This window comes from Caretta caretta, chromosome 3, assembly GCF_965140235.1.
Source record: "Caretta caretta isolate rCarCar2 chromosome 3, rCarCar1.hap1, whole genome shotgun sequence".
Classification (NCBI taxonomy): domain Eukaryota; kingdom Metazoa; phylum Chordata; order Testudines; family Cheloniidae; genus Caretta; species Caretta caretta.
In genome coordinates, this window is record NC_134208.1 from 132,932,169 (window position 1) to 132,955,843 (window position 23,675).

At 41.4% G+C, this 23,675-nt stretch overlaps 1 protein-coding gene across 7 annotated transcripts in view; it reads left to right on the plus strand.

Annotated features, from left to right (window-relative positions):
• Positions 1-23,675, plus strand: part of DISC1 (DISC1 scaffold protein) — a 352,964-nt gene that overhangs the window by 275,068 nt on the left and 54,221 nt on the right. For 6 of the 7 annotated variants that reach the window (XR_012667726.1, XR_012667727.1, XM_075126899.1 and 3 more), the window contains one exon: positions 12,379-12,439. Coding sequence is in view for 5 of the 7 variants with exons in the window: in XM_075126899.1 (XP_074983000.1) it covers positions 12,379-12,439 (61 nt within the window). In the remaining 2 variants the exon portion in view is untranslated. Of the gene's footprint in view, positions 1-12,378; positions 12,440-15,822; positions 15,984-23,675 lie in introns of all 7 variants that reach the window. The other variant, XM_075126903.1, reaches the window with a different exon arrangement.

Consider the following 23,675-nt stretch of genomic DNA (forward strand, 5'->3'; position numbering starts at 1 on the left):
TGCACTGAAGTGAAGACGTGTGCTTGTCATTTTCCTTTGTCACTTGCCACAGTGACATCCTTTCTTTGTTACATTTTGGTCTTCACCACTTTCCAGAGCTCTTACCCTTGTGCAGGGCCATCCCTAGACATTGGTGCCCTCACGGAGGGGTGGGGATGGGAGGGGGGGGCTGCGTCCAAGGTCTGTGGGGGGCAGGAGCAGGCTTGGGGGATGGGGGGAAGCCACCCCCCAGCACAAGTCTGCAGAGCGGGCTGGGGCCAGGTCACTCCACTTCCCACCACCCCGTGAGTGCAAGGCGCACCCGACCCCTGCTGCAGTCCCTCAGGACATAGCTCAGGGGAAGGGGTGGATTGGGGGCAGAGCAGGGGTGGGGACTTTGGGGAAGGGGTGGAGTGGGGGCAGGGGTGGGGCAGACCAGGGGTGGGAAGAGGCAGGGCAGGGGCAGAGCAGAGGCAGGGGTGATGGGGAAGGGGTGGAGGCAGGGCAGGAGTGGGGGCAGCTTTCTTGGCCAGCTCAGCTGGCCGGGGGATCAGGCTGGCCGCTGCAGTGGCATGCGGCTGCATAGGGCACCAGGAAATTTGGTGCCCAAAATTTCCTGGTGCCATATGGAGCTGCATAGTTTGTGTCAGGTGTGGCAAAATGCCTTGTTTGCCTCAGTAGGCTCAGTCCTTTTTAGCCTTAGAGACTCAGGTATGGGGCAAGGCGAATCCTTATAGGTGGTACAGGATCCTGCTACTCGTCTCCTCAGTCAGTCCCTTGTGCTTGTTTTCCTTCCCTTCTGGGGACCGAGTGCAGCCTCCTTACTGGGAAGGTCTGGTGTCTTGCTACAAACAGCCTAAAGGCAGCTTCCCTGCTCCTCTCACTCCCTCACTCTCCCCCTCCTACCACCCAGGGGAGGGTTTAAAAAGGTCCCAAGTAGTTGGAGTCAGCTGAACCTAATTGTTTCCCTAGCAACCCCTTTTCCAGCTGAACCTTATTGCCCCATGGTTCTCTCCCCTCAGTGGATAGGGAGGGGCCTTTTAATCCCCTGGGAATAATTACTACCCCCCTTTTGTAGCTATTTGTCCTGGGCTTACCACAAAGGGTAAGGATGGCCCTGGTCTTGTGCTTGTATTCTCCCATGTCTCTTTCAGTAGCCAGAATCCATGGCTGTTGTGAACCAATTCCACTCATATCTTCTTGGCTGTGTGCCTACGGAGTGTTTCTGTTCCATAAATGAGTCTGTAATGTACAGAGATCTGCAGGAGCAGGCTTGGGGGACGGGGGGAGACCACCTCCCCGCACAAGCTGGCAGAGTCTGTAATGTACAGAGACCTCCTGCACCAGTAATCACGTTTGGTATAGCACAAAATTACATTTTGTCCTTTTGGCTGAAGAGGAGCCTCTCTGTGTAGCTGGATTCTGCCCAGATTGTACAGCCATACTTACCAGCACAACTGAGCAGCTGCACAACTAATAAGAGAAAAGAGACTTTCAGCAGCAGCATTATGGCTGGTATAAAATTCTGAGCCTTTTCTTGTTTGGGAGAATTTCTAGAGAGACTGTTTCTGATTGTGACTTGTATTTAAAAGCTGCCATGGGGCCATGCATTTTAAGTGGTGTGGCCTTCAATTTAAGGGCTAAAACTATATATATATATATATGTGTGTGTGTGTGTGTGTATGTATGTTTCTGGCTCAGTTGAAGAACCACAATCAGAACAGGCCACCATGTGTTTCAGTAACCTTTGGCAGACACATAGTATTATTTAGCTAGTATCTAATGTAATGATTCCTCAACCTTGGTCTTTTGACCACTAGCAATCCACAGAGAGCAGGTTGGTCATATGGTGCAGACTGTCATTGGTTTCCAGCTGCTTAAAGAGGTGTCCAGGCTCTCCATTGCAAAGAACAGCTTGTGGCACTATAAAATCAGCTAGACATGAGGAGCAGTCAATCTTGCTGGCTCTACTGAGGAGCTGCTGTTATGTAAGAGGAGGAAAAGAAATTGGAGTCACAGGTGGGATGGGAGCTGCTAACTACTAGTGGGAGAGAAATGTCCAGGGAACAGGGAATGAGTGTTTCCAGCAGAACAGGTGAAGAGGTGAAGATCATCAGAGGGCTGCAAAGAAAACCAGGTAACAGGGAAGCAGGGGAGAGAAGACAAGCAGGACCAAATGGCAGAGAAGCTTATGCAGGTTGAGCAAGGGGGGGAGAAAGGAACAGAACAGCCACGAGTGGGAGGGTAAAATGAAATGGAAAACAAAAGGAGATCATGATTAAGGTTTTCAACAAGGGCAAAGCACTTACCATGTTAAAGACAGTTACATCTATAAATGCTCTTCCAATATTGTGGGTAATCGATGGCTGTAGTTGCTGCAGAGAAGTTATAGGACAGCAAAATGGATTGGGAAATTGAGAGGGGAGGTGGTTCACATGATCACAGATGAGATGGGTGGTCTTGAGACAATCACTCTATTAAGATGTGTTTACCCTATGAGAAAGTTTGAAAACCCCTGCCCTAGGAAAACTATTCAGAGCTTTTTTTTGGTATGTGTTCCTAGAGCAATACAGTATGGGGCTCTAATATGTCAGGATATTGAAGCTAAAGAATGTATAGAAAGGGTCTGGGTTTCATGAGATACTTTTTTCAGAGTAGCAGTCATGTTAGTCTGTATCCGCAAAAAGAAAAGGAGGACTTGTGGCACCTTAGAGACTAACAAATTTATTTGAGCATAAGCTTTCGTGAGCGACAGCTCATCAGAGACCTGTAGCTCACGAAAGCTCATGCTCAAATAAATTTGTTAGTCTCTAAGGTGCCACAAGTCCTCCTTTTATGAGATACTTTAACTCCTTAATTCTACTGATATCCGTTTTAAAAAGTTTTATAATAAAGGTAACTTTTCCAGAGGACAGTTGCTTTGCATTTCTAACAGAGATGGACCAGAGTCACATAGTTTTGATCCAGATTTGGAGTTGAATTTACATTTCTCCAAAGGCACTCCATTAGACTGCTGAGAGGGCACATTTCAGATCTGGGTCTAGATTCAAACTTCCTCCTGGTAGTTGGCCCCAAATGGAACAGCTCTAATTGCTGAGTGGTGTTAAAATATAAACAAACAAACATACAATAACCTGTGCTCAACAAGTCCACCTACCCTACATATGATTATCAGAGAGAAAACTTGCCTAGTGGACAGGGCACTGGAACTGGGAGTTAGGAGATCTGCCCTGATCTGCTGTGAGACTCTGGGCAAGTCACTTCACTTTTCTGTGTTCTTTTAACCCTCTCACCCTCTGTGTGTGCGTGATGTCTATTAAAATCATCAGCTTTTCAGGACAGCAACTGTCTCTTGTTATGTGTTTGTTCAATGCCTCACAGAGTGGAGCCCCCATTTTGTTTGGAGCCTTTAGTTACTATTGGAATGCAAATAATGTTTATAATGGCTTAGTTTAGAAGTCTTAAATGTATGTTAATACATAGTCAATAGTGAAACTTAACTTTAACAACATTGACCTATTTTGTTTTTAAAAGTATATTATTTACTGAAATTATGTTGAGGGTAATTCCCCTCCCCCAAAAATGCTATGTGAGGAGCCACCATATGTTTAGTTTGCTAGATTTACAAAACTCTAAATGAAGCTTAGAATCCATATGGAGCTATGGTAATTCCCTTCAATTTGGGCAATTTAATCATCACTGAACTTGAAAGGTCACTTGTCTCTTCAGATGAAAAGTACCATGTACAGTGCAGTAGGTTCAGCAGGCAATTTCTGGGAACATCTGTTTCAAGTGTCTCTTTTTATGTAAAATGTTTTATATTCCTACTTCCCACTCCTAAACCTTTTTTATGCCATATTCTGAACAGAATAAGATTTTTATTCTCCTAGGCGGCGGGGCTGAGAACACCACCCGCTATTTAGGTTGCCCAACACATCCTATTGTAAGACCCTGGTTTCAGTTGCTCAGAACTTTGCCAGAATGTGGGCTGAAAATTTTCATGCCAAGTGTCTGCCTTAGTCTAAATTGTTTTGGAAAAATTCTGTCAAAACAGTTCCGCCATTTGTGAGAATAAAGCTTGGGGGGAAAATACATTGTTTTACCATGTTAAATGATTAAGGAGGCTTTTAAAAAAAAAAAAAAAAAAAAAGCTCTAGAAATGCCATGCTTTGGATCAGGGACTTGAAATTTGGCTGGGGGAGACCTTTGTATTAGACCTTTATGCCTTTTGACATCCCAGTGAAAATCCAGCAGACTTTTCATTTTGAAAAATCATAGTTCTCAGATGCTTAGTAGAGACTCTTAGATTTCAGCAGGAAAATGCCCTAGAAATTCCAGCCACACTAGGCATGCTTCAGTTTGGGGCTGAGTGGGACTGTCACTCCAATTGCAACTCTGGGCTATTGTGGGCCATGCTGGATTAAGAGCAGCAAGACTATCCCTCCTATGCTGCTTACCCACCCTTGTTGGGTCCAGGCACCATGGAGGAGGAAACGGCCTGATTCAAATGCAGAGGGGACTGTCAAGTGGAGTGCCCCAGGGGTCGGTCCTGGGGCCAGTTTTGTTCAATATCTTCATAAATGATCTGGAGGATGGTGTGGATTGCACTCTCAGCAAATTTGCGGATGATACTAAACTGGGAGGAGTGGTAGATACGCTGGAGGGCAGGGATAGGATACAGAGGGACCTAGACAAATTGGAGGATTGGGCCAAAAGAAATCTGATGAGGTTCAATAAGGATAAGTGCAGGGTCCTGCACTTAGGACGGAAGAACCCAATGCACAGCTACAGACTAGGGACGGAATGGCTAGGCAGCAGTTCTGCGGAAAAGGACCTAGGGGTGACAGTGGACGAGAAGCTGGATATGAGTCAGCAGTGTGCCCTTGTTGCCAAGAAGGCCAATGGCATTTTGGGATGTATAAGTAGGGGCACAGCGAGCAGATCGAGGGACGTGATCATTCCCCTCTATTCGACATTGGTGAGGCCTCATCTGGAGTACTGTGTCCAGTTTTGGGCCCCACACTACAAGAAGGATGTGGATAAATTGGAGAGAGTACAGCAAAGGGCAACAAAAATGATTAGGGGTCTGGAACACATGACTTATGAGGAGAGGCTGAGGGAACTGGGATTGTTTAGTCTGCAGAAGAGAAGAATGAGGGGGGATTTGATAGCTGCTTTCAACTACCTGAGAGGTGGTTCCAGAGAGGATGGTTCTAGACTATTCTCAGTGGTAGAAGAGGACAGGACAAGGAGTAATGGTCTCAAGTTGCAGCGGGGGAGGTTTAGGTTGGATATTAGGGAAAACTTTTTCACTAGGAGGGTGGTGAAACACTGGAATGCGTTACCTAGGGAGGTGGTAGAATCTCCTTCCTTAGAAGTTTTTAAGGTCAGGCTTGACAAAGCCCTGGCTGGGATGATTTAATTGGGGATTGGTCCTGCTTTGAGCAGGGGGTTGGACTAGATGACCTCCTGAGGTCCCTTCCAACCCTGATATTCTATGATTCTATAAGATCCCAACCCATGGGGCAGGAAGGGTAGTTAAGGGAGTACACTGGGACAAGGAATCTGAGGGGTGGAAAGACTGGAACTGGAGGCTGGCAGGGGGGAGTGGGGAGGGAAACTGGGACTGGGCATTGGGATAGCAGGGGAAGACTAGGACTAATTGGGTAAGGAGACTAGAACTGGGAGCTGGGGAGGGAAATGGTGGGGGGACTAGGAGCCAGTAGGTGGGGTAGGGGCTGGAAGAAGAGCTTGGCAGAGGGAGACTGGAACTGGCTGGACAAGGAGACTGGAACTGTGAACAAGTGGGCCAGGATGAAGGTGTAGGGGAGACAAATCAGGTAAGGAACTTGGGGAAGGAAGAATTGAGACTAGCTGGATGAGGAGACTGGGGATGGCATGAGACACCTGAGGAATGGAGAGTGAGACTGGCTAGGTTAGGAGAATGGGACTGGGATGAGGAGCCACCGGTGCGGAAGAGACATGACCAGGACAAGAACAAGCGTGGGGGGAATGGGCAGAAGGGTCTGTACCCACTAACGCACACACCCTTCCAGAGTCTTCAGTAGAACTCAAGATTCCTGAGTCTCACAATTCCTCTGCTGTCAGCAAATATCTGTGAAACCCACTGACAAAGTGTATGTCCCATCCCTCTCTAGTGTTGGACCACAAAGAGAATAATAACCTGCTAATGCTCTATCAGGTATCCCATTAGCTCAAATGGAAGAGGTCTGTGTCGTGGGTCAAAAGGTTCCAACCATGTTGATGATCCATGTGGGTGTCAATAGGATACCATACAATATAATTTTTGAGAAATTATACACCAATAACTATAGTAAAAGAATGTTAAGGTTGCAAGGTCAAGCACTCAAAAATTAGGAAATACAAGAATTAAGGCTTCCTTTGCAACCTTAATTTGTCATCCTTGTTTGTATGCATTATGACAGTCTTGAACCACATGATTGCATGCTGTTTTTTTCCCACAGAACCCCTGTCTCATTCAGTGGACAGGTTGGACCTGCTCTGGGGGTGAATCAGCATTTTGTAGTATAGAGGTCTGTGCAAACTTTTCACATCAAAACCAGGCAAACTTGCCTGGTTGTAGGTTTCAGTGGAAGCTCAAAACTTCAAACTTCACCAAAACTTGAAGATGGGCCAGCTTGCTGCCAGATAGGGAGCCTGGAGAGAGAGCAAGAGACTGACTTACCACCAAATGCTTAGAGAACACTTTTTACCCTTTTTTAGCCCAGAGGAACCCATGCCCCTCCTTCCAACTGAGCAGGCACAAGATCCCTTAGGTATCTTCTGAGAGGACCCCATTGGGGTACTGCCCTCCCCACACACACTGTGTTCAGAGGATGGTTAGATTTTACCTTCTGCCTTTCTGTATGTTCAGGGGTGTCTTGCTCTCTTATACTGGGAGTGTTGATAGGCTTGCTGTGTTCAACCTAAATCCATAGGAAACATCTTAAGGAGGATGAGCTGCTTGTGCTCCTCTTCCCTGCCCCGCTTCCATTCAGCAGCAACAAAAGCAGGAAATGCTTCTCCAGTTCTGCAGCTTCCACTTTAACAGAGCTTCATAATGTTCTGTGTCTGAGATGTTGGAGAAGGCACTCAGTGAAATCTCTTACTATGATGCATTCTGATATGTGACAAATTCAGAATATGGTAAAGGCTAACAGCCATGGTAACCACAGCCCCAGAGAGGTATTTCCTGGTCCTGCTGCTGAATGGACAGGTGAGCTAGAGTGAAGTAAAAAATTCCACTTTCCTGAAGAAGTTTCCTGTGGATTTAGGGAGGAACAAGACAACCAGTAGTCCCTATAAATGTAATGGGGGAATGAGCTAGTTAACCAGTTCCAGAAAATCCATTCATTTCCTAGTAATATGTTATTTTGACTTTTTAACATATTTTTGCATAGTTTTTAGAGGGGAAAGTTAAGGTTGGTTCTGAGGTGTAAAATGGTTAATTTGAGAGTACAGGAAAGATTATATGGTGGTGGAGATTTCTCAGTCTAGATCCCTTAACTGTCATTTCCAAAAAAAGGAGGAGCCATACTGGTTCAAAGCTGTGGTCCATTTAAGGCAGTGTCCTATCCCCAACAGTGGCCAGTGCAAGATGCTTCAGAGGAAGAAAACCTGCACTATGAAATTTTGAAATGATCTGTCCCAAGTTGAAGTTTCTTTTTAAATCCCATCAAGTAAGATTGATTTATACCTTAAAACCTGAGGATTTAAAGCCCTTCCAAACATCTGTTTGTTTTCTTTTTAACTCTTATTATTGTTACTGGAAAATAACCTTTAAGCCTGGAAAAAAAGACAGCCTTTCTGGAATATTTTCTTTCTCCTGTATAATTCACCATTTTCCTTTCTTAATTCTTGCCTTTTCCATAGGGGGTTTGCCTTCTACTAATGCTTCCCATAGAAATGCACTGGTTAGACTCAGTGCTTCTTCCCACAGAGCATAATCTTTTGGATTTTCCCTCCTGTGTCCATGGGGTGAAAAATTCCTTGCTGCTTTGCAATCCAAAATCTTGCTACTGTTATTGTGGCTTTATAAATCAGCTTGACATATGGTTTGAGGAGTTGAAATGTAGTCTCTTGAAGTTTGACTGGCTTTTCAAGTTAACCTTCAAATACACTGAAGCTTTGCCACAGTTTTCAGAATATGACTTCACACATTTCATTCAGCAGACCTTCCACTATAATAGAGAAGATCAAAACTGCTAATCGTGTGCTGCTTCGTTTTTTAAAAATTCCTTTTTACATTTTAAAAGCCAAATCCTGCTGTGCTTACTTAACACATAATTCTGTTCTCTGTTTCATCCAGGTAGGTCCACTGAAATAAATGCATTTACTTCAGATTCGCCCCAGTATAACTGAGAACTGAATTTTACCCTCAGACCTTTGCCAAACAAAATTCTCAGTAAAGTCAGTGGGAGTTTTGTTTCAGTTGGCCCAAAAAACCCTTGGGAAGGAATGTAATGCTTATGAAAGGGAGAGACTAATTGTATGGGCTTGCACCACATAGTGCAAGCAAGGCTCTTCACATTCTGTCCTTACCTCCAAACTCCAGTACTATATCAATCCTAGATCTAGAATATGGATTATTCCTAACTGTGCCAAAATTAAGGTTTCCTTTATTTTACTGGAAGATGTTGTATGGTGGTTGGAAAGGAGAACGGCAGTATACCATTGAGAATCAGCTGTGCCTGACCCTGATTGTTTGTAAGACTGGACTCAGGCTATCAGGCCCCAGGAGGAAGAAGAAACTGTGATATAGTAATGACACAACAAAAATGAAAAGGAGTACTTGTGGCACCTTAGAGACTAACACATTTATTAGAGCATAAGCTTTCGTGAGCTACAGCTCACTTCATCGGATGCATACAGTGGAAAATATAGTGGGGAGATTTTATATACACAGAGAACATGAAACCATGGGTGTTACCATACAGACTGTAACAAGAGTGATCAGGAAAGGTGAGCTATTACCAGCAGGAGAGTGTGGGGGGACCTTTTGTAGTGATAATCAAGGTAAGCCATTTCCAGCACTTTACAAGAACAGTAGGAGGGGAAATAAACAAGGGGAACTAGTTTTACTTTGTGTAATGACACAAATCATGCTGAATCATTTTTCTCCAGATTAAGATTCTATGGGAAAATCCTGTTTCTGGTCTCAGCAAATACACTGAGGTCTATTCTTCTATGAAGATTTACACTATTTGTCCCCTTAATTGGCAATAACAGTGAAGCACATCAATCCCCGGAGCATTGGTTGAAAAATAGGCCCTGTTTGCTTTAATTTAAAAATAAAACATTTTACATGTTCATGCAGTACACGGTCTCATAAATTATTTTCTCTGCCATCATTAAGTACTTTCTGAACTACATTTAAGAGACTCATGCATAGATTTTGGCTTGAGTATTCTTGCACTAAATGGTGATGACTGGTTTTTATTAAATTAAAACAAAATCTAGAAATCTGCTGCTTGTCTTGTATTTCTAATGGATGGTCCAACAGTCTGAAATATTCATGTACTTGCCCTGGTGCTTTTTGAAATTCATTATCAGGAAAGTAGCACAAATAAAATTTTTAAGTAGTTTTTTTAAAAAAAATAACTCTCCAGGTCACAACTCTTTCAGTTACATGCACAAGAAAGCAAGGAGGCAACACTAGTCTGCTGTGAGAGGTGAGAGCCACAGAAAGTTTGCATTCTTCTTAATTTAGTTAAAACATTTGGCAGGAGTGTACGTGGTATAGTGATGTGAGGATATTTTCAAAAGAGTGTTAGCATTTAACTGGCCTACTTTGGACTAGTGATGTTCTCTTGTATGTTACTTTTTGTCATTGAATAATGCTGATTTATTAAGCTGTGTGTTTCAAGGGCATTGTAAAATAACAGGTAGGGGCAGGCCTGAACTGTGAAAGCGAAAATTACTGTATCAGATCATGTCCAATTAAAATATGACAGGCACAGCAGGAGAAGTTGGAAGTAGGGTTTATCTTCAAAGTAAGAGAGGAAGTCACTATATTAGTTAGAAATAAAGTAAGTGTGAAACAGATTCTCCACCCTTTCTCATACTTCTCCAAAAATTAATATCTTTTGACATTTATATCGGGGAATAAGTTGTAATATTTCGTGTTCAAGGGTATGAAAGCAATGGTAACTGAACGAAGAGCATTGCAGCCATACACATTAAAGCTGTTCTTTCTCAAAGTACATGTCAAACCGTACGTCAAAACATTTGTAACTGACAGATAAAAATAGTTTGAAAAATGAGGTTTTCTTTTAGCTAAAACTGTGGTATGTGATTAAAGGAAGGCTTACAGTCTTCCAAGGTCTCTTGGGCTTCGCAGATAGACCTTTCAGGAAAAATAGGAATTAGAAGTATTTAAAAAACTAGATGCTTTTTACAAGCTTTATAGTATAGTACAGTGTTGCCTATTCTAACAACTTTGATCTAAAATTCTCTTTGTTATGAGGTAGAGAAACTGTGCATTGGCCTCCATCACCATTGCAACCCTTTATATTATCTATTTGTATAACGTTCCCTTGCACTTTGCTGACAGAGATGCAGAACTGTAAATATAAACAGATGCAGTTTTTTACATGTAGCCTTTCTTGATCCTTCTGGATCATAGCATGTTGTTGCGTTGTATAGCACCTCTTGAAGGGGAATTTGAATTGACAGTGCCAAGGAGAGCAATGTGAGCCTTTGCAAGAGTATCATCTATAGAAACAATCATATCTGATTGGCTGAGCCAAGTGAGGCCTTTCACTCAACTTTATGGAATTTATCTGCTTGTCTGCCTGTTTGGTTGTAACTAGGGTGACCAGATGTCCCGATTTTATAGGGACGGTCCTGATTTTGGGGGGCTTTTTCTTCTATAGGCATCTATTACCCCCCATCCCAATTTTTCACACTTGCTGTCTGGTCACCCTAGTTGTAACCTGATAACTTTTGAACACCACATCTAATCAATTCCCAAAATTCAGGGAATCTTCTAGGTATCAGTGGGCAGAACTGTATTGATTTTCAGGGAACTGGAAAACTGGAAGGAAAAAATGGGGTGGGGGTACAACACAGCTTCTGATATCTGGTTACCACACCCATCATCTTTACATATGTCTGTAATTGTCTGTAAATTACAGAACTTGTTTGATGGCAGCTGTTAACACCTTCCAGCCTAACAACACCCACCACCTTTCAGCTCTGTCCGTCCTTCCAATGGACTTAAAATGTTGCCTCCCTCCCCCCCCCCCCAGTGACTTCTCTCTGAGACAGAAAGAAAATAAATAAATTTAACATGTTACAAATTGTTGGGAAAATGAAGGGATGCCAGGAGCCCCTGGTGTGTGCAATGAGCTTGGCCTACAGAAGCAACAAAGTGTACAACCCTGTAGCGTATTTGGAGGAATAGTCTATCAAGAATTGATATAGTTTACATTATCAGTTTAAGAAGTTAAATATTCCCATCTGACCTAGAGACAGTAACTTTGCTTAGAGACAAAAATGAAGAACTGTCTTTGCCACCGTATGGAAATGTTGATCCACTGGATGCCTCTGTCCTTCAAGAAAGGATTTTATATCTCTTTCGCATCTTGTCCAGGTTGGGGCATATGAATATTCAAAAAAGGACATTTTTAGTGCAGTTCATTATAAATTTGCATAACATTCATTGAAATGAAGCCTAAAAATATTCCTTCCTTCATGTGCAATAAGGACATGCAGCAAACTCTTCAGATTTGAAGTCACTAGGATATAGGTGGACATATGTATATCCTCACACACATTTGGTAATGTCCAGGTCCTAGTGTATACTGGAGCTTAGAACATTGTGTGGATCGGGAACAATTTAATTTCCATTAACATTGTTTGGTAGCTTGGGACAGCTTCAGTTTAGTCCCATATATTTAATTAAGTTTTAAAGGGATCTCGAGCATCGACTTGCACAGTAGTTGGGACCCGCGTCTGGCAGGAGTCTCCTGTGGTAATGGGAGGATCTAGCCCAATTGTTTTACGTGATGAGAAGAATCTACCTGTGCCCTCTTTCTTCTCTCCCCACCATCTGCATTACACAGCTGAGGTCAGAATTTACCAATACTAATAAATTAAACACATTAATTTAATATGTGCTTTAGGTAAGGTAAGGGTAAACATTCAGATTCTAATTTTAATATGAAAAAACTAGTAGAATTCACCTTCAAATTGATACGTGTATAATATAGTGTGTAAGGGATGGGACATAAAAGATGTTAAAAAATCAAGAGACATTTTTCACTAATAAATCTATGTATTTTACCTCTTCATCTTGATTCCTTAGTAAATAATAAGAGTAGACAAGTTAAAATTAAATAGCTACAGCACTCCCTAACTTTGACTTTTATTTTGCAGAGACAAATGTGAAGGAAAATGCTGTGAAATTCATGGAGATGCTGGAGGATAAGCTGCATAGGTAAGGATGGCATGGTGGAAACCTTTAAAAAAATCTAAAATATTACTTTATAAATGTAAATGTTGCTTTAGAGTGTTGACAAACACTTTGGAATGTATTTTTAAAAAAATAGCAAAAATCAGAGTTTAGAAAGGAATATTTCAAAGGGACTTTTTGTTATTAATCTTTCATCCCATCATTCTGAGAATTGTAACAAAATCTTATTTAAAAAAAAAATCTACAAAGACTTGGAAGTACCATAAGTTTCTACATTATGGGCCAGATTCATGGCCCTGCTGCAGCTGCTCTGCACTAGTCTGCCAGTGTAAAGTGGCCATATAGAGCCGCATATGCAGTTAGTTGATTCCCCTGGTGTAAGGGTATTCTTCAGGGGCATAGACAGGTCATCTACCACGTCAGCCTACCTCTGACATAGTGGGTGTGACGAGACAGAAGGGGGCATGGTCAGGATATCACTGCATCGCCTCAGCGCAAGCTATTAGAATGACCACAGGCAGTTCTATTTTATGTTGTAGCCCATCCCAGTATCTAACAGTCCTGGGTTTTGGGGAGTACAGCATTGATTTAAAACCACTTGGCCTCCCAGCAGTTGTACACAAAAGCACAGATTAGCTGGGCCAGACGATTTCTCCCATCAACTCTGTGCTCTTATGTATTAAGCAATGATTTACTTAATTTTGAATAGTTCTGAAAAATATACTGAAATCTTTCTGTCCTCTCTAGCCCCCACAAACTAATAGAAACCAAGACAGCAATATAGCTGTTTTAAGTATATAACCCTATTCCGAATACATATTTTTTAAACTACTGCAAGGATTAATATTTAATCCTCTTGCTATGTGAAGAACTCTTGTGCCTCCCTCAAGGTTTGCCTTGCCTTTCCAAAGCTTATCACCAGGTGCTGTGTTGCTGTTGTAATGGGACCATCTGTTAGAACGGACTTTGTTTGAAAGAGGTATTTACATTTTTTAAAGTCTGGCTACAGTCTGTATTATTGATTTGTGTAAAAATCTCCTTTGTACTGCTGGACTGGAATTGAGAATGGTACTTCTACCCATGCAGTATTTACCATAATGGCTAAGGGAAGACTCCAAGTTTTTAGACCTGTTCATATGTGCTTTTGAATACTAAATATTTAGTAGGTTAAAGGTTTCATATTTAGCACTAAATCAAAACCATAGTGGAAAATCTTCTTTGTTTAAATTTTCATCAAGAATACAAATTCTGAAAGAATATGGTGTAGCAACACAGTGATGTTTCTGGGTTTCATAGGTTGATAGCAACACAACAGATCCCCCAACAAAAAAAATCATCTTCTCTTTAACAGTTAAACAGAGGGAAAGTCAAAGAAATGTCATTTGCATTTTCTTCTGAGGGAGTTTTGTGGTTGTGGGCAGACAATTGTGCTGTTAGCTTTGTAATTAAATATTCAATTGCTTTAAAGAAATTAAATATTGCATTTGGGTTGTTGGGTTGTCTTATCAACTCAAAACTTTCTTTTTCTGCATTAATGTTGTTCTAATCCTAGGAATTTTTTCGGTGTGTTTTGTATATGCTGTGTGCTGTTAATGGGTTTTGAAAGAGTTTGTGGCATGTGTCTTTCCCTCCCACCCCCCTTCTCCCAGTACTCATATTTCTGACGGTGAAATTTGTGCTCGACTTAGCGATGCCATCGTGCTGGTATTCATCCTATTTTGGTGAAGTGTGTCATTTCTGGGAAAGGATTGAAAGTTAAACCCTGCTATGGCACTATACTATATATTGGAAGTCCATGCTGTCAAGTCATTTCTTTATCAACAAGGGGTGAACATTTCAAACTGGTTCTAACAGACTTCAGCAATATAGTGTGTTGTAATGCAACATGTTGGAATTGTATTGATAGGTTGCATTCCTTAGTACTATATAGACTTTGCTATGTCTGCTTCAATCTGGGTTTTCTATTGAAACTACGCTGTAGGTCTTAATGTGTTATTAGTTAGAGGTTACTGTCATCAGATTTTACTGAAAGCTAAATACATGTAGTTGAAGTTCTACAAGTACGTTCCTGCAGTCATATCAGTTCATTTGTCATACATCTTTGACCATTACACCAGCCCTCTGCTCACTGTCCATCTCCCTGGGACTTAGTATAACATTGCAAACACCTGAGCATCTTCAAAAGCCTACCATTTAAAAAAAATTAATCTGTCAGAAAAACAGGTTCTCCCAAATGTGGAATCTCTCCCCTGCACCTCTCCCCTTTAATAAAACAAACCCAAACTACTTCTGTCCAAATCCTAAGATGGGCAAGAGTCAGTCCTGCACTAGTGGTAGCTTTTCTGTACATATAAATGTCACAGTTCTAAAAATCTCATATCTCAAGGAACTGCCGGGCTAGAAATGGGAGCTTTATTCATTGGAAAGAGGAGATTCCTAGCTTTTCAATGGTAACAGCACCGACTTCTAAACGTGGATGGGATATCATCTCTCTCAAATCAGGATATATTTAGGTGTACAAAAATATTTTAGGTCTTTTCGGAAAGTTTCTAAGGCTCTCTGAGCCCTGCATAAGTTGGATTTATGGTAACTAAGGCATCTGATTTTTTACGGAGCCTGGTAAAAATGCGGGATTAACTGTGTTAAACCTAATTGGGTGGTCCACGGCCCACCCGTGTCTATGTCCCTGCTCTTTCAGACATTTTTAATCTGCCTAAAAAAGGGTTTTTTTTAGCAATAATGAAGCAATACTTGAGTCTGGCAGTCAAAAATGCAAAAAATTTAAGGCAAGGCAAGAAGACAAAGTGAAGCAAAAAGACAGTTTGTCATCTTATTTTAAAAAGCTTGAAGTATTGAATAGTGGACGTTCATCAAAAAGTATGGACGAGGAAACATCTGAATTTCTCTTCACTTACTGAGTTGTGGGGATACCACAATGACTGCAAAAGTTGAACAAATGGACTCTGAAGTGACAATGGAAGTACAAAATATTGGCAATTTTGTCAAAGTAAGGGAAGAAACCTACCCTGAAGACATTGCATTATGGCCAAAATCTATTTCACTGGATATGATAGAATATTTCTTAGTAAATAAACCGAAAAATGTAGGTAATATGGAAAATTTGAGAAAAAAGTATGAGGTTGCAAGAGGAAAGCAATTTAGAGGTCTTTATGAATCACATTTTCTGAGGATGAAGAAAAATGATGACAGAAATGAGAATTTGGTTGATTTTTTTCTGAAGCCACTAAGGCAGTCTACTGTTACGTTTGCAAATTTTTCCCTGACCATAGTAAAGGAAAACAAACATTCGTTGATGGGCACTCTAATTGGAGAAGTGTTGCAACACATATTGCTGATCATGAAACTTCCAAAGCTCATATTAATGCTATGTGTAAATTTGCTCAAAGGTGTAAATTATCTGGAAGAATTGATTGTTTATTGGCTCACTTTGAAACGGAGCGTTCTTATTGGAGGAAAGTGCTGAGACATGTTGCCACAGTCAAACTACTGTCTTCTTTGGGACTACCTCTAAGAGGACATGATGAGTCATCACTGTCAAATAGAAAAGGTAATTTTTTAACCTGCCTTGAATATTTTAGTGAATTTGATGATTTTCTCAAAGACCATTTGAAAAATTCAGTATTGTGGCTCAGGGAAGACCAACTTTTAAAAACACCAAACCTACAATGAATTCATCATTATAATGGCAAAGAGGCTCAGAAACCAATCCACTGATGAAGTAAAGAATGCCAAGTATTATTCCATAATAGTCGATTCAACACCAGATGTGAGTCATGTAGACCAATTAACATTAATTTTAAGATATGTGACCGGCAATTGTGAAGTTGTAGAGCAATTTCTTTGTTTTGGCCAGCTAAAGTCCCACACTTTTGAATGTCTAGAGACATCTGTTTTGGAAATCATTGCAAACTTAGGGTTGGACATCAAAAATTGTCATGGGCAGAGCTTTGATAACACCACAAATATGGCAGGAAAATATTCAGGTCTACAGAAAGACTGAACAATGGAAGCCCCTCTGCTTTATTCATACCATGTTTCAGCCATTCCTTAAATTTAATCTGCAACACTGCAGCCACATCTTGTGAGGGAGCTACACACGTTTTTCACGTTGTTCAAAACGTGTATGCCTTTTTTTCGGTTTCCACACATCGGTGGAGTATGCTACAATCATGCTTGGAGCAGGCAAATGAAAAACATTTGACAGTCAAAAGAATTTGTGATATCAGGTGGTCTGCTCGTTCAGATGCTGTTTTGGCTTTGAAAATGAACTAGGATGATATAAAGAAAACCTTATTAGACATTGCCACATCAAATTCTGAAAAAAAAAAACCATGCAAAAACGGAAGCAAAATCCTTAGCAGAAAAGTTTGAAAAGTATGATATTGCTGGTTTTACTCTTTTGTTGAACCGTTTACTTCAAAGAATTAATGCCATCAGCAAATCGTTGCAAAAGATCGATACAAATTTATTGAATACTGCACAATTGTTAGCCTCAGTGAAAAGTTTTGTTATGGAAGTTTGAAATGACTATAGCTCCATGGAAGCAGAGGCACTAACATTAACAGAAAATATAGGTTCCTCTGATATATCTGATAAGCGTAAAAAAAGCAGGAAGTTAATATTCGATGTAGTGAGAGACAATGAAATCAGTTTAAAAGGGAAAGAGAAGGAGGAGGGTGGTGAAGCACTGGAATGGGTTACCTAGGGAGGTGGTGGAATCTCTATCATTAAAGGTTTTTAAGGACCGGCTTGACAAAGCCCTTTCTGGCGTTGGTCCCGCTTTGAGCAGGGGGTTGGACTAAATGACCTCCTGAGGTCTCTTCCAATCCTAATCTTCTATGATTCTGTGATCACCATTGAGACCGTCCGTGTTGTTTGTGACTCAATAATTGTGCAATTGCAGAGTAGAGGTGAATCTCTAAAGAAAACTGATTTATTTTGCATGTTTTTTGATAGAAGTATGGACGAAAATGCTAAAAGCCAGTAAGAAATTTAGTGAATTCTACCTAGAGGTCACAGACACACATCTTTTTGAAGATGAAGTGAAACATTTCATTCATTTTATTGAAAATTATGAGGTCTGTGCTTCAAGATTAGCAGTTAATTTGTATAGACTTGTATGTGATGGTTTGCAGGCAATCTTTCCAAATGTGGAAACCATTCTGAAAATATTTTTAACAGTACCTGTCACAAATGTTTCTGCTGAGCATTCTTTTTCTGTATTGAAACGAATTAAAATTTATTTGTGAAATATGATGAGTTAGGAACATTTGACAAGTTCGGCAATATTGACAATGGAAAGTGCCTTTTTACAAAATATTACTTGCGATGACTTAGCTTTTTTTCCTACACTTTTTCTTTACAAAATTATCTAAATAAATATATTTTTTTCAGATTGAATACGTTTCTTAGAGGAAGTTAACTTCTATTTTTTCCATTCATGCGTCATCTATGCTTTTTATTTTTACACATTTTTCAAGTTAGCCTAATGCAAATACAAGCTTTCATCTAGACCAGAAGTTCTCAAACTGTGCTCCGAAAACTCCATTCAGGTGGACCAAGGAAAGGTTATTAAGGTTTTTTCATAAAGCGCTCTTATCCAAAGCACTTTACAATATTTAGCTAATGGTACAAAGAACATTTGGAAAGATCATTAAATGCTCCCTTGAGACCCTCAGCAATTTTCAAGTGGTCTATGGAAAAAAAGTTAGATTACAAAAACAATCAAAGTACCTCACTTTATTTTCATTTATTTCCTATTATTTATAATATAGGAGGTGGATGAAGAAAAAAAGAATGAAAAATGGGGGCGATAAGACAGAATGTTCTTTTTCTTGGCTGGATCTGTAGGGGGGGCCTCAAAAATGAAGCTGCGCTAACTCTAAATCCGCCACTGCATTCAGCAGTGTTCATTTTATCTTTATAGTGGCTTTTGTCAGCTCCTGGACACAGTACAGGTAATGATAGCAGTCTTACTTTGGTGCAAGGCTGTGCTCATTTGTGTAGCTGCTTGCTTAATGGAGCATGAACAGTGAGTATTTTTAGGATAACTTGCACTCATATTTATTAAAAGAGCAACAGTCTAACACACAGCATGTTTCACCTGATTGTATATATCTGCAAGTGATTAGTTGTACTTCAAGATGTTTACCCTCCCTCCCTGTCCCTTTTCAGTGATTCTTCTCACAAAGGTCTCCTAAAACAGGAGGTACAATCCCTTCTAACCCTAGGGGACACTGAACCTGTTCCTCCAAACTTTGAAGAGAAAGGATTTTATTCCTGGTACTTCCTCAACCCCAAGAAAAGTGGAGGGTGGAGACCAATTCTGCACCTCAAGACCTGAATTTGACTAGTTCAGAACAAATTTGGCTGTAGCCTAGCTGTTCAGACGATCAGCGCTTAGTCATTTTTACATAATGTACATGATCAATACAGGGGGGACAGCAGTGCAGTGTTAGGCTTGCTGAAATAAAGAAGAACACTGGAATGGTTATAGGCCTCAACTCTAATTTTGATGAGTGTTTAAGGGAATTTACAAAATCAAATATAAATTAGTGTGTTTTCATTACTATAATTTATTGAAACCGTTTGGGGGATTTAAAATTGTTCCTTATAATGTTGGAAACAGAAAATTATCCTGGCTTTCTGCTAATGCATGAAAACCAGAAAGTGACACTGAGTAGAAGCTGACTAGTCTACTTTCACTATGCAAGCTGAATAAATAAAAATATAAAAATTCACACTTGCATAAATGGGTAAATATGGCTAAGATTTTCACACCTAGGTGCCTAAAGATAGGTCATTAAGACCATATTTAGACACACAAATAAGTGGCCTGAATTTAAAAAGTGCTGAGCATCATAGAATCATAGAATATCAGAGTTGGAAGGGACCTCTGGAGGTCATCTAGTCCAACCCCCTGCCCAGAGCAGGACCAATCCCCAACTAAATCATCCCAGCCAGGGCTTTGTCAAGCCTGACCTTAAAAACTTCTAAGGAAGGGGATTCCACCACCTCCCTAGGTAACGCATTCCAGTGTTTCACCACCCTCCTAGTGAAAAAGTTTTTCCTAATATCCAACCTAAACCTACGCCACTGCAACTTGAGACCATTACTCCTTGTCCTGTCATCTGCTATCACTGAGAATAGTCTAGATCCATCCTCTTTGGATCCACCTTTCAGGTAGTTGAAAGCAGCTATCAAATCCCCCCTCATTCTTCTCTTCCGTAGACTAAACAATTCCAGTTCCCTCAGCCTCTCCTCATAAGTCATGTGTTCCAGACCCCTAATCATTTTTGTTGCCCTTTGCTGTACTCTTTCCAATTTTTCCACATCCTTCTTGTAGTGTGGGGTCCAAAACTGGACACAGTACTCCAGATGAGGCCTCACCAATGTCGAATAGAGGGGAACGATCACATCCCTCGATCTGCTGGCAATGCCCCTACTTATACACCCCAAAATGCCATTGGCCTTCTTGGCAACAAGGGCATACTGTTGACTCATATCCAACTTCTCGTCCACTGTCACCCCTAGGTCCTTCTCTGCAGAACTGCTACCTAGCCATTCGATCCCTAGTCTATAGCGGTGCATTGGATTATTCCGTCCTAAGTGCAGGACTCTGCACTTGTCCTTGTTGAACCTCATCAGATTTCTTTTGGCCCAATCCTCCAATTTGTCTAGGTCCCTCTGTATCCTATCCCTACCCTCCAGCGTATCTACCACTCCTCCCAGTTTAGTGTCATCCACAAACTTGCTGAGGGTGCAATCTATCCTCCAGATCATTTATGAAGGTATTGAACAAAACCGGCCCGAAGACTGACCCTTGGGGCATCCACTTGATACCGGCTGCCAACTAGACATGGAGCCATTGATCACTACCCGTTGAGCCCGACAATCTAGCCAACTTTCTACCCACCTTGTAATGCATCCATCCAGCCCATACTTCTTTAACTTGCTGACAAGAATACTGTGGGAGAACGTGTCAAAAGCTTTGCTAAAGTCAAGGACTAACACGTCCACTGCTTTCCCTTCATCCACAGAACCAGTTATCTCATCATAGAAGGCAATTAGATTAGTCAGGCATGACTTTCCCTTGGTGAATCCATGCTGACTGTTCCTGATCACTTTCCTCTCCTCTAAGTGCTTCAGAATTGATTCCTTGAGGACCTGCTCCATGATTTTTCTGGGGACTGAGGTGAGGCTGACTGGTCTGTAGTTCCCAGGATCCTTCTTCTTCCCTTTTTTAAAGATTGGTACTACATTAGCCTTTTTCCAGTCTTCCGGGACTTCCCCTGATCGCCATGAGTTTTCAAAGATAATGGCCAATGGCTCTGCAATCACATCCGCCAATTCCTTTAGCACTCTGGGATGCAACGCATCCGGCCCCATGGACTTGTGCACGTCCAGCTTTTCTAAATAGTCCCGAGCCACTTCTTTCTTCACAGAGGGCTGGCCACCTCCTCCCCATGCTGTGCTGCCCAGTGCAGTAGTCTGGAAGCTGACCTTGTTCGTGAAGACAGAGGCAAAAAAAGCATTGAGTACGTTAGCTTTTTCCACATCCTCTGTCACTGGGTTGTCTCCCTCATTCAGTAAGGGGCCCACACTTTCCTTGGCTTTCTTCTTGTTGCCAACATACCTGAAGAAACCCTTCTTGTTACTCTTAACATCTCTCGCTAGCTGCAACTCCAGGTGTGATTTAGCCTTCCTGATTGCAATGTGGTTGTAATTAATCATAACTAGTCCCTGAGCAGCAGGATGCTTACTGAACACAGAGGGAGTGTCTCAAGGGGCTTATACCACTGAATGATTTCACATCCAGTAACTCCTATTGACTTGAATGGGAGTTAAGGTGTTTGTCTCCATCTGTTACAACGGACTGGATTGGACTCTCCTGTAGAAAAATCCATGACAAGAGCAGGAAAATATAAATTCCCCTCACTGAGTTCCCCATATATCATGTGGTTTAAGGAGAAGAATTTGCCTAACCAAATATTGGGCAGAGGGGTTTGTTTCTCTGAAGTATGGATATCCAGAAAGTGCAGGGAAATTGCAAGGTTCCTAGGCTATCCTCAGAGGGTTAAGCCATGGTATCCATACAGAAGACCAGCCCCTCTGTGTTATGTCCTCCTGCTCCCACCAAACCACTCCTTGAACTTTACTTTCCCCTCTGAGGGAATTTTAAAACTTACAGCATGGTGAGAGTCTGCCATGGGATGATGCCATGTAGAGTGACCTTCTCCAGGCTCCTCACCCACCCTGTCCAGCCTTATCCACATAACACATGGAGCCTGGGGGAATGATAGGTTTCAGAGTAACAGCCGTGTTAGTCTGTATTCGCAAAAAGAAAAGGAGGACTTGTGGCACCTTAGAGACTAACCAATTTATTTGAGCATAAGCTTTCATGAGCTACAGCTCACTTCATCGGATGCATACTGTGGAAAGTTTAGAAGATCTTTTTATACACACAAAGCATGAAAAAATACCTCCCCCCACCCCACTCTCCTGCTGGTAATAGCTTATCTAAAGTGATCACTCTACTTACAGTGTGTATGATAATCAAGTTGGGCCATTTCCAGCAAAATCCAGGTTTTCTCACCCCCCCTCCCCCACAAACCCACTCTCCTGCTTGTAATAGCTTATCTAAAGTGACCACTCTCCTTACAATGTGTATGATGATCAAGGTGGGCCATTTCCAGCACAAATCCAGGGTTTAACAAGAACGTCTGGGGGGGGGGGGTAGGAAAAAACAAGGGGAAATAGGTTACCTTGCATAATGACTTAGCCACTCCCAGTCTCTATTCAAGCCTAAGTTAATTGTATCCAATTTGCAAATGAATTCCATTTCAACAGTTTCTCGCTGGAGTCTGGATTTGAAGTTTTTTTGTTGTAATATCGCAACTTTCATGTCTGTAATCGCGTGACCAGAGAGATTGAAGTGTTCTCCGACTGGTTTATGAATGTTATAATTCTTGACATCTGATTTGTGTCCATTTATTCTTTTACGTAGAGACTGTCCAGTTTGCCCAATGTACATGGCAGAGGGGCATTGCTGGCACATGATGGCATATATCACATTGGTGGATGTGCAGGTGAACGAGCCTCTGATAGTGTGGCTGATGTTATTAGGCCCTGTGATGGTGTCCCCTGAATAGATATGTGGCACAGTTGGCAACGGGCTTTGTTGCAAGGATAGGTTCCTGGGTTAGTGGTTCTGTTGTGTGGTACGTGGTTGCTGGTGAGTATTTGCTTCAGGTTGGGGGGCTGTCTGTAGGCAAGGACTGGCCTGTCTCCCAAGATTTGTGAGAGTGTTGGGTCACTCACACATCCAGAAAACCTGGATTTGTGCTGGAAATGGCCCAACTTGATTATCATACACATTGTAAGGAGAGTGATCACTTTAGATAAGCTATTACCAGCAGGAGAATGGGGTGGGGGGAGGTATTTTTTCATGCTTTGTGTGTATAAAAAGATCTTCTACACTTTCCACAGTATGCATCCAATGAAGTGAGCTGTAGCTCATGAAAGCTTATGCTCAAATAAATTGGTTAGTCTCTAAGGTGCCACAAGTACTCCTTTTCTTTTTGGGGGAATGATGTTACCATGGCTCCTCTCCCAACTTCATGTGTTTTCCAGTCACTGTTGCCCAGTATTCTGAACACCTTTCATCTCTGTACATAGAAGTGGAGGTAACAATATGACCCATTGTTATTGGATATGATTTGTATCTGTGTCCCCTAAATGTTTCACACCATGTAAGGATCACCCTTTTCAACAATCATTAGACCAAGTAAAGATTTTAATTATGAAATCACCCTTTTTGCAAGAATGTTACAGAGAGCCATGGGATCTGTATGCTATAGGGGGAATAGAAGATGCTCATTTACTCTAGTAATAGGGGACATATAGTTACCTAGAGCTATCAGAAAAATATGCATGGGGATGTGGGGTAAATGATATGTACTCTGGAAACGAAGCTGATGATTTCCTAGAATATGGTGTTTTTAATTTATCTGAAATTCTCATCTTCAATGGGATAAGCCCCTTGAGACACTCCCTCTGTATTCAGTAAGCATCCTGCTGCTCAGGGACTAGTTATGATTAATTACAACCACATTGCATTCCATAATATTCTGAAAATTTAAAATATCTCAAAACAGTATTAAAATTATTACACCATTGTACATATTCTGTCATTGTATATGCCATATAGCATGGCCTTAATAAAACTTGCTGCAATTCA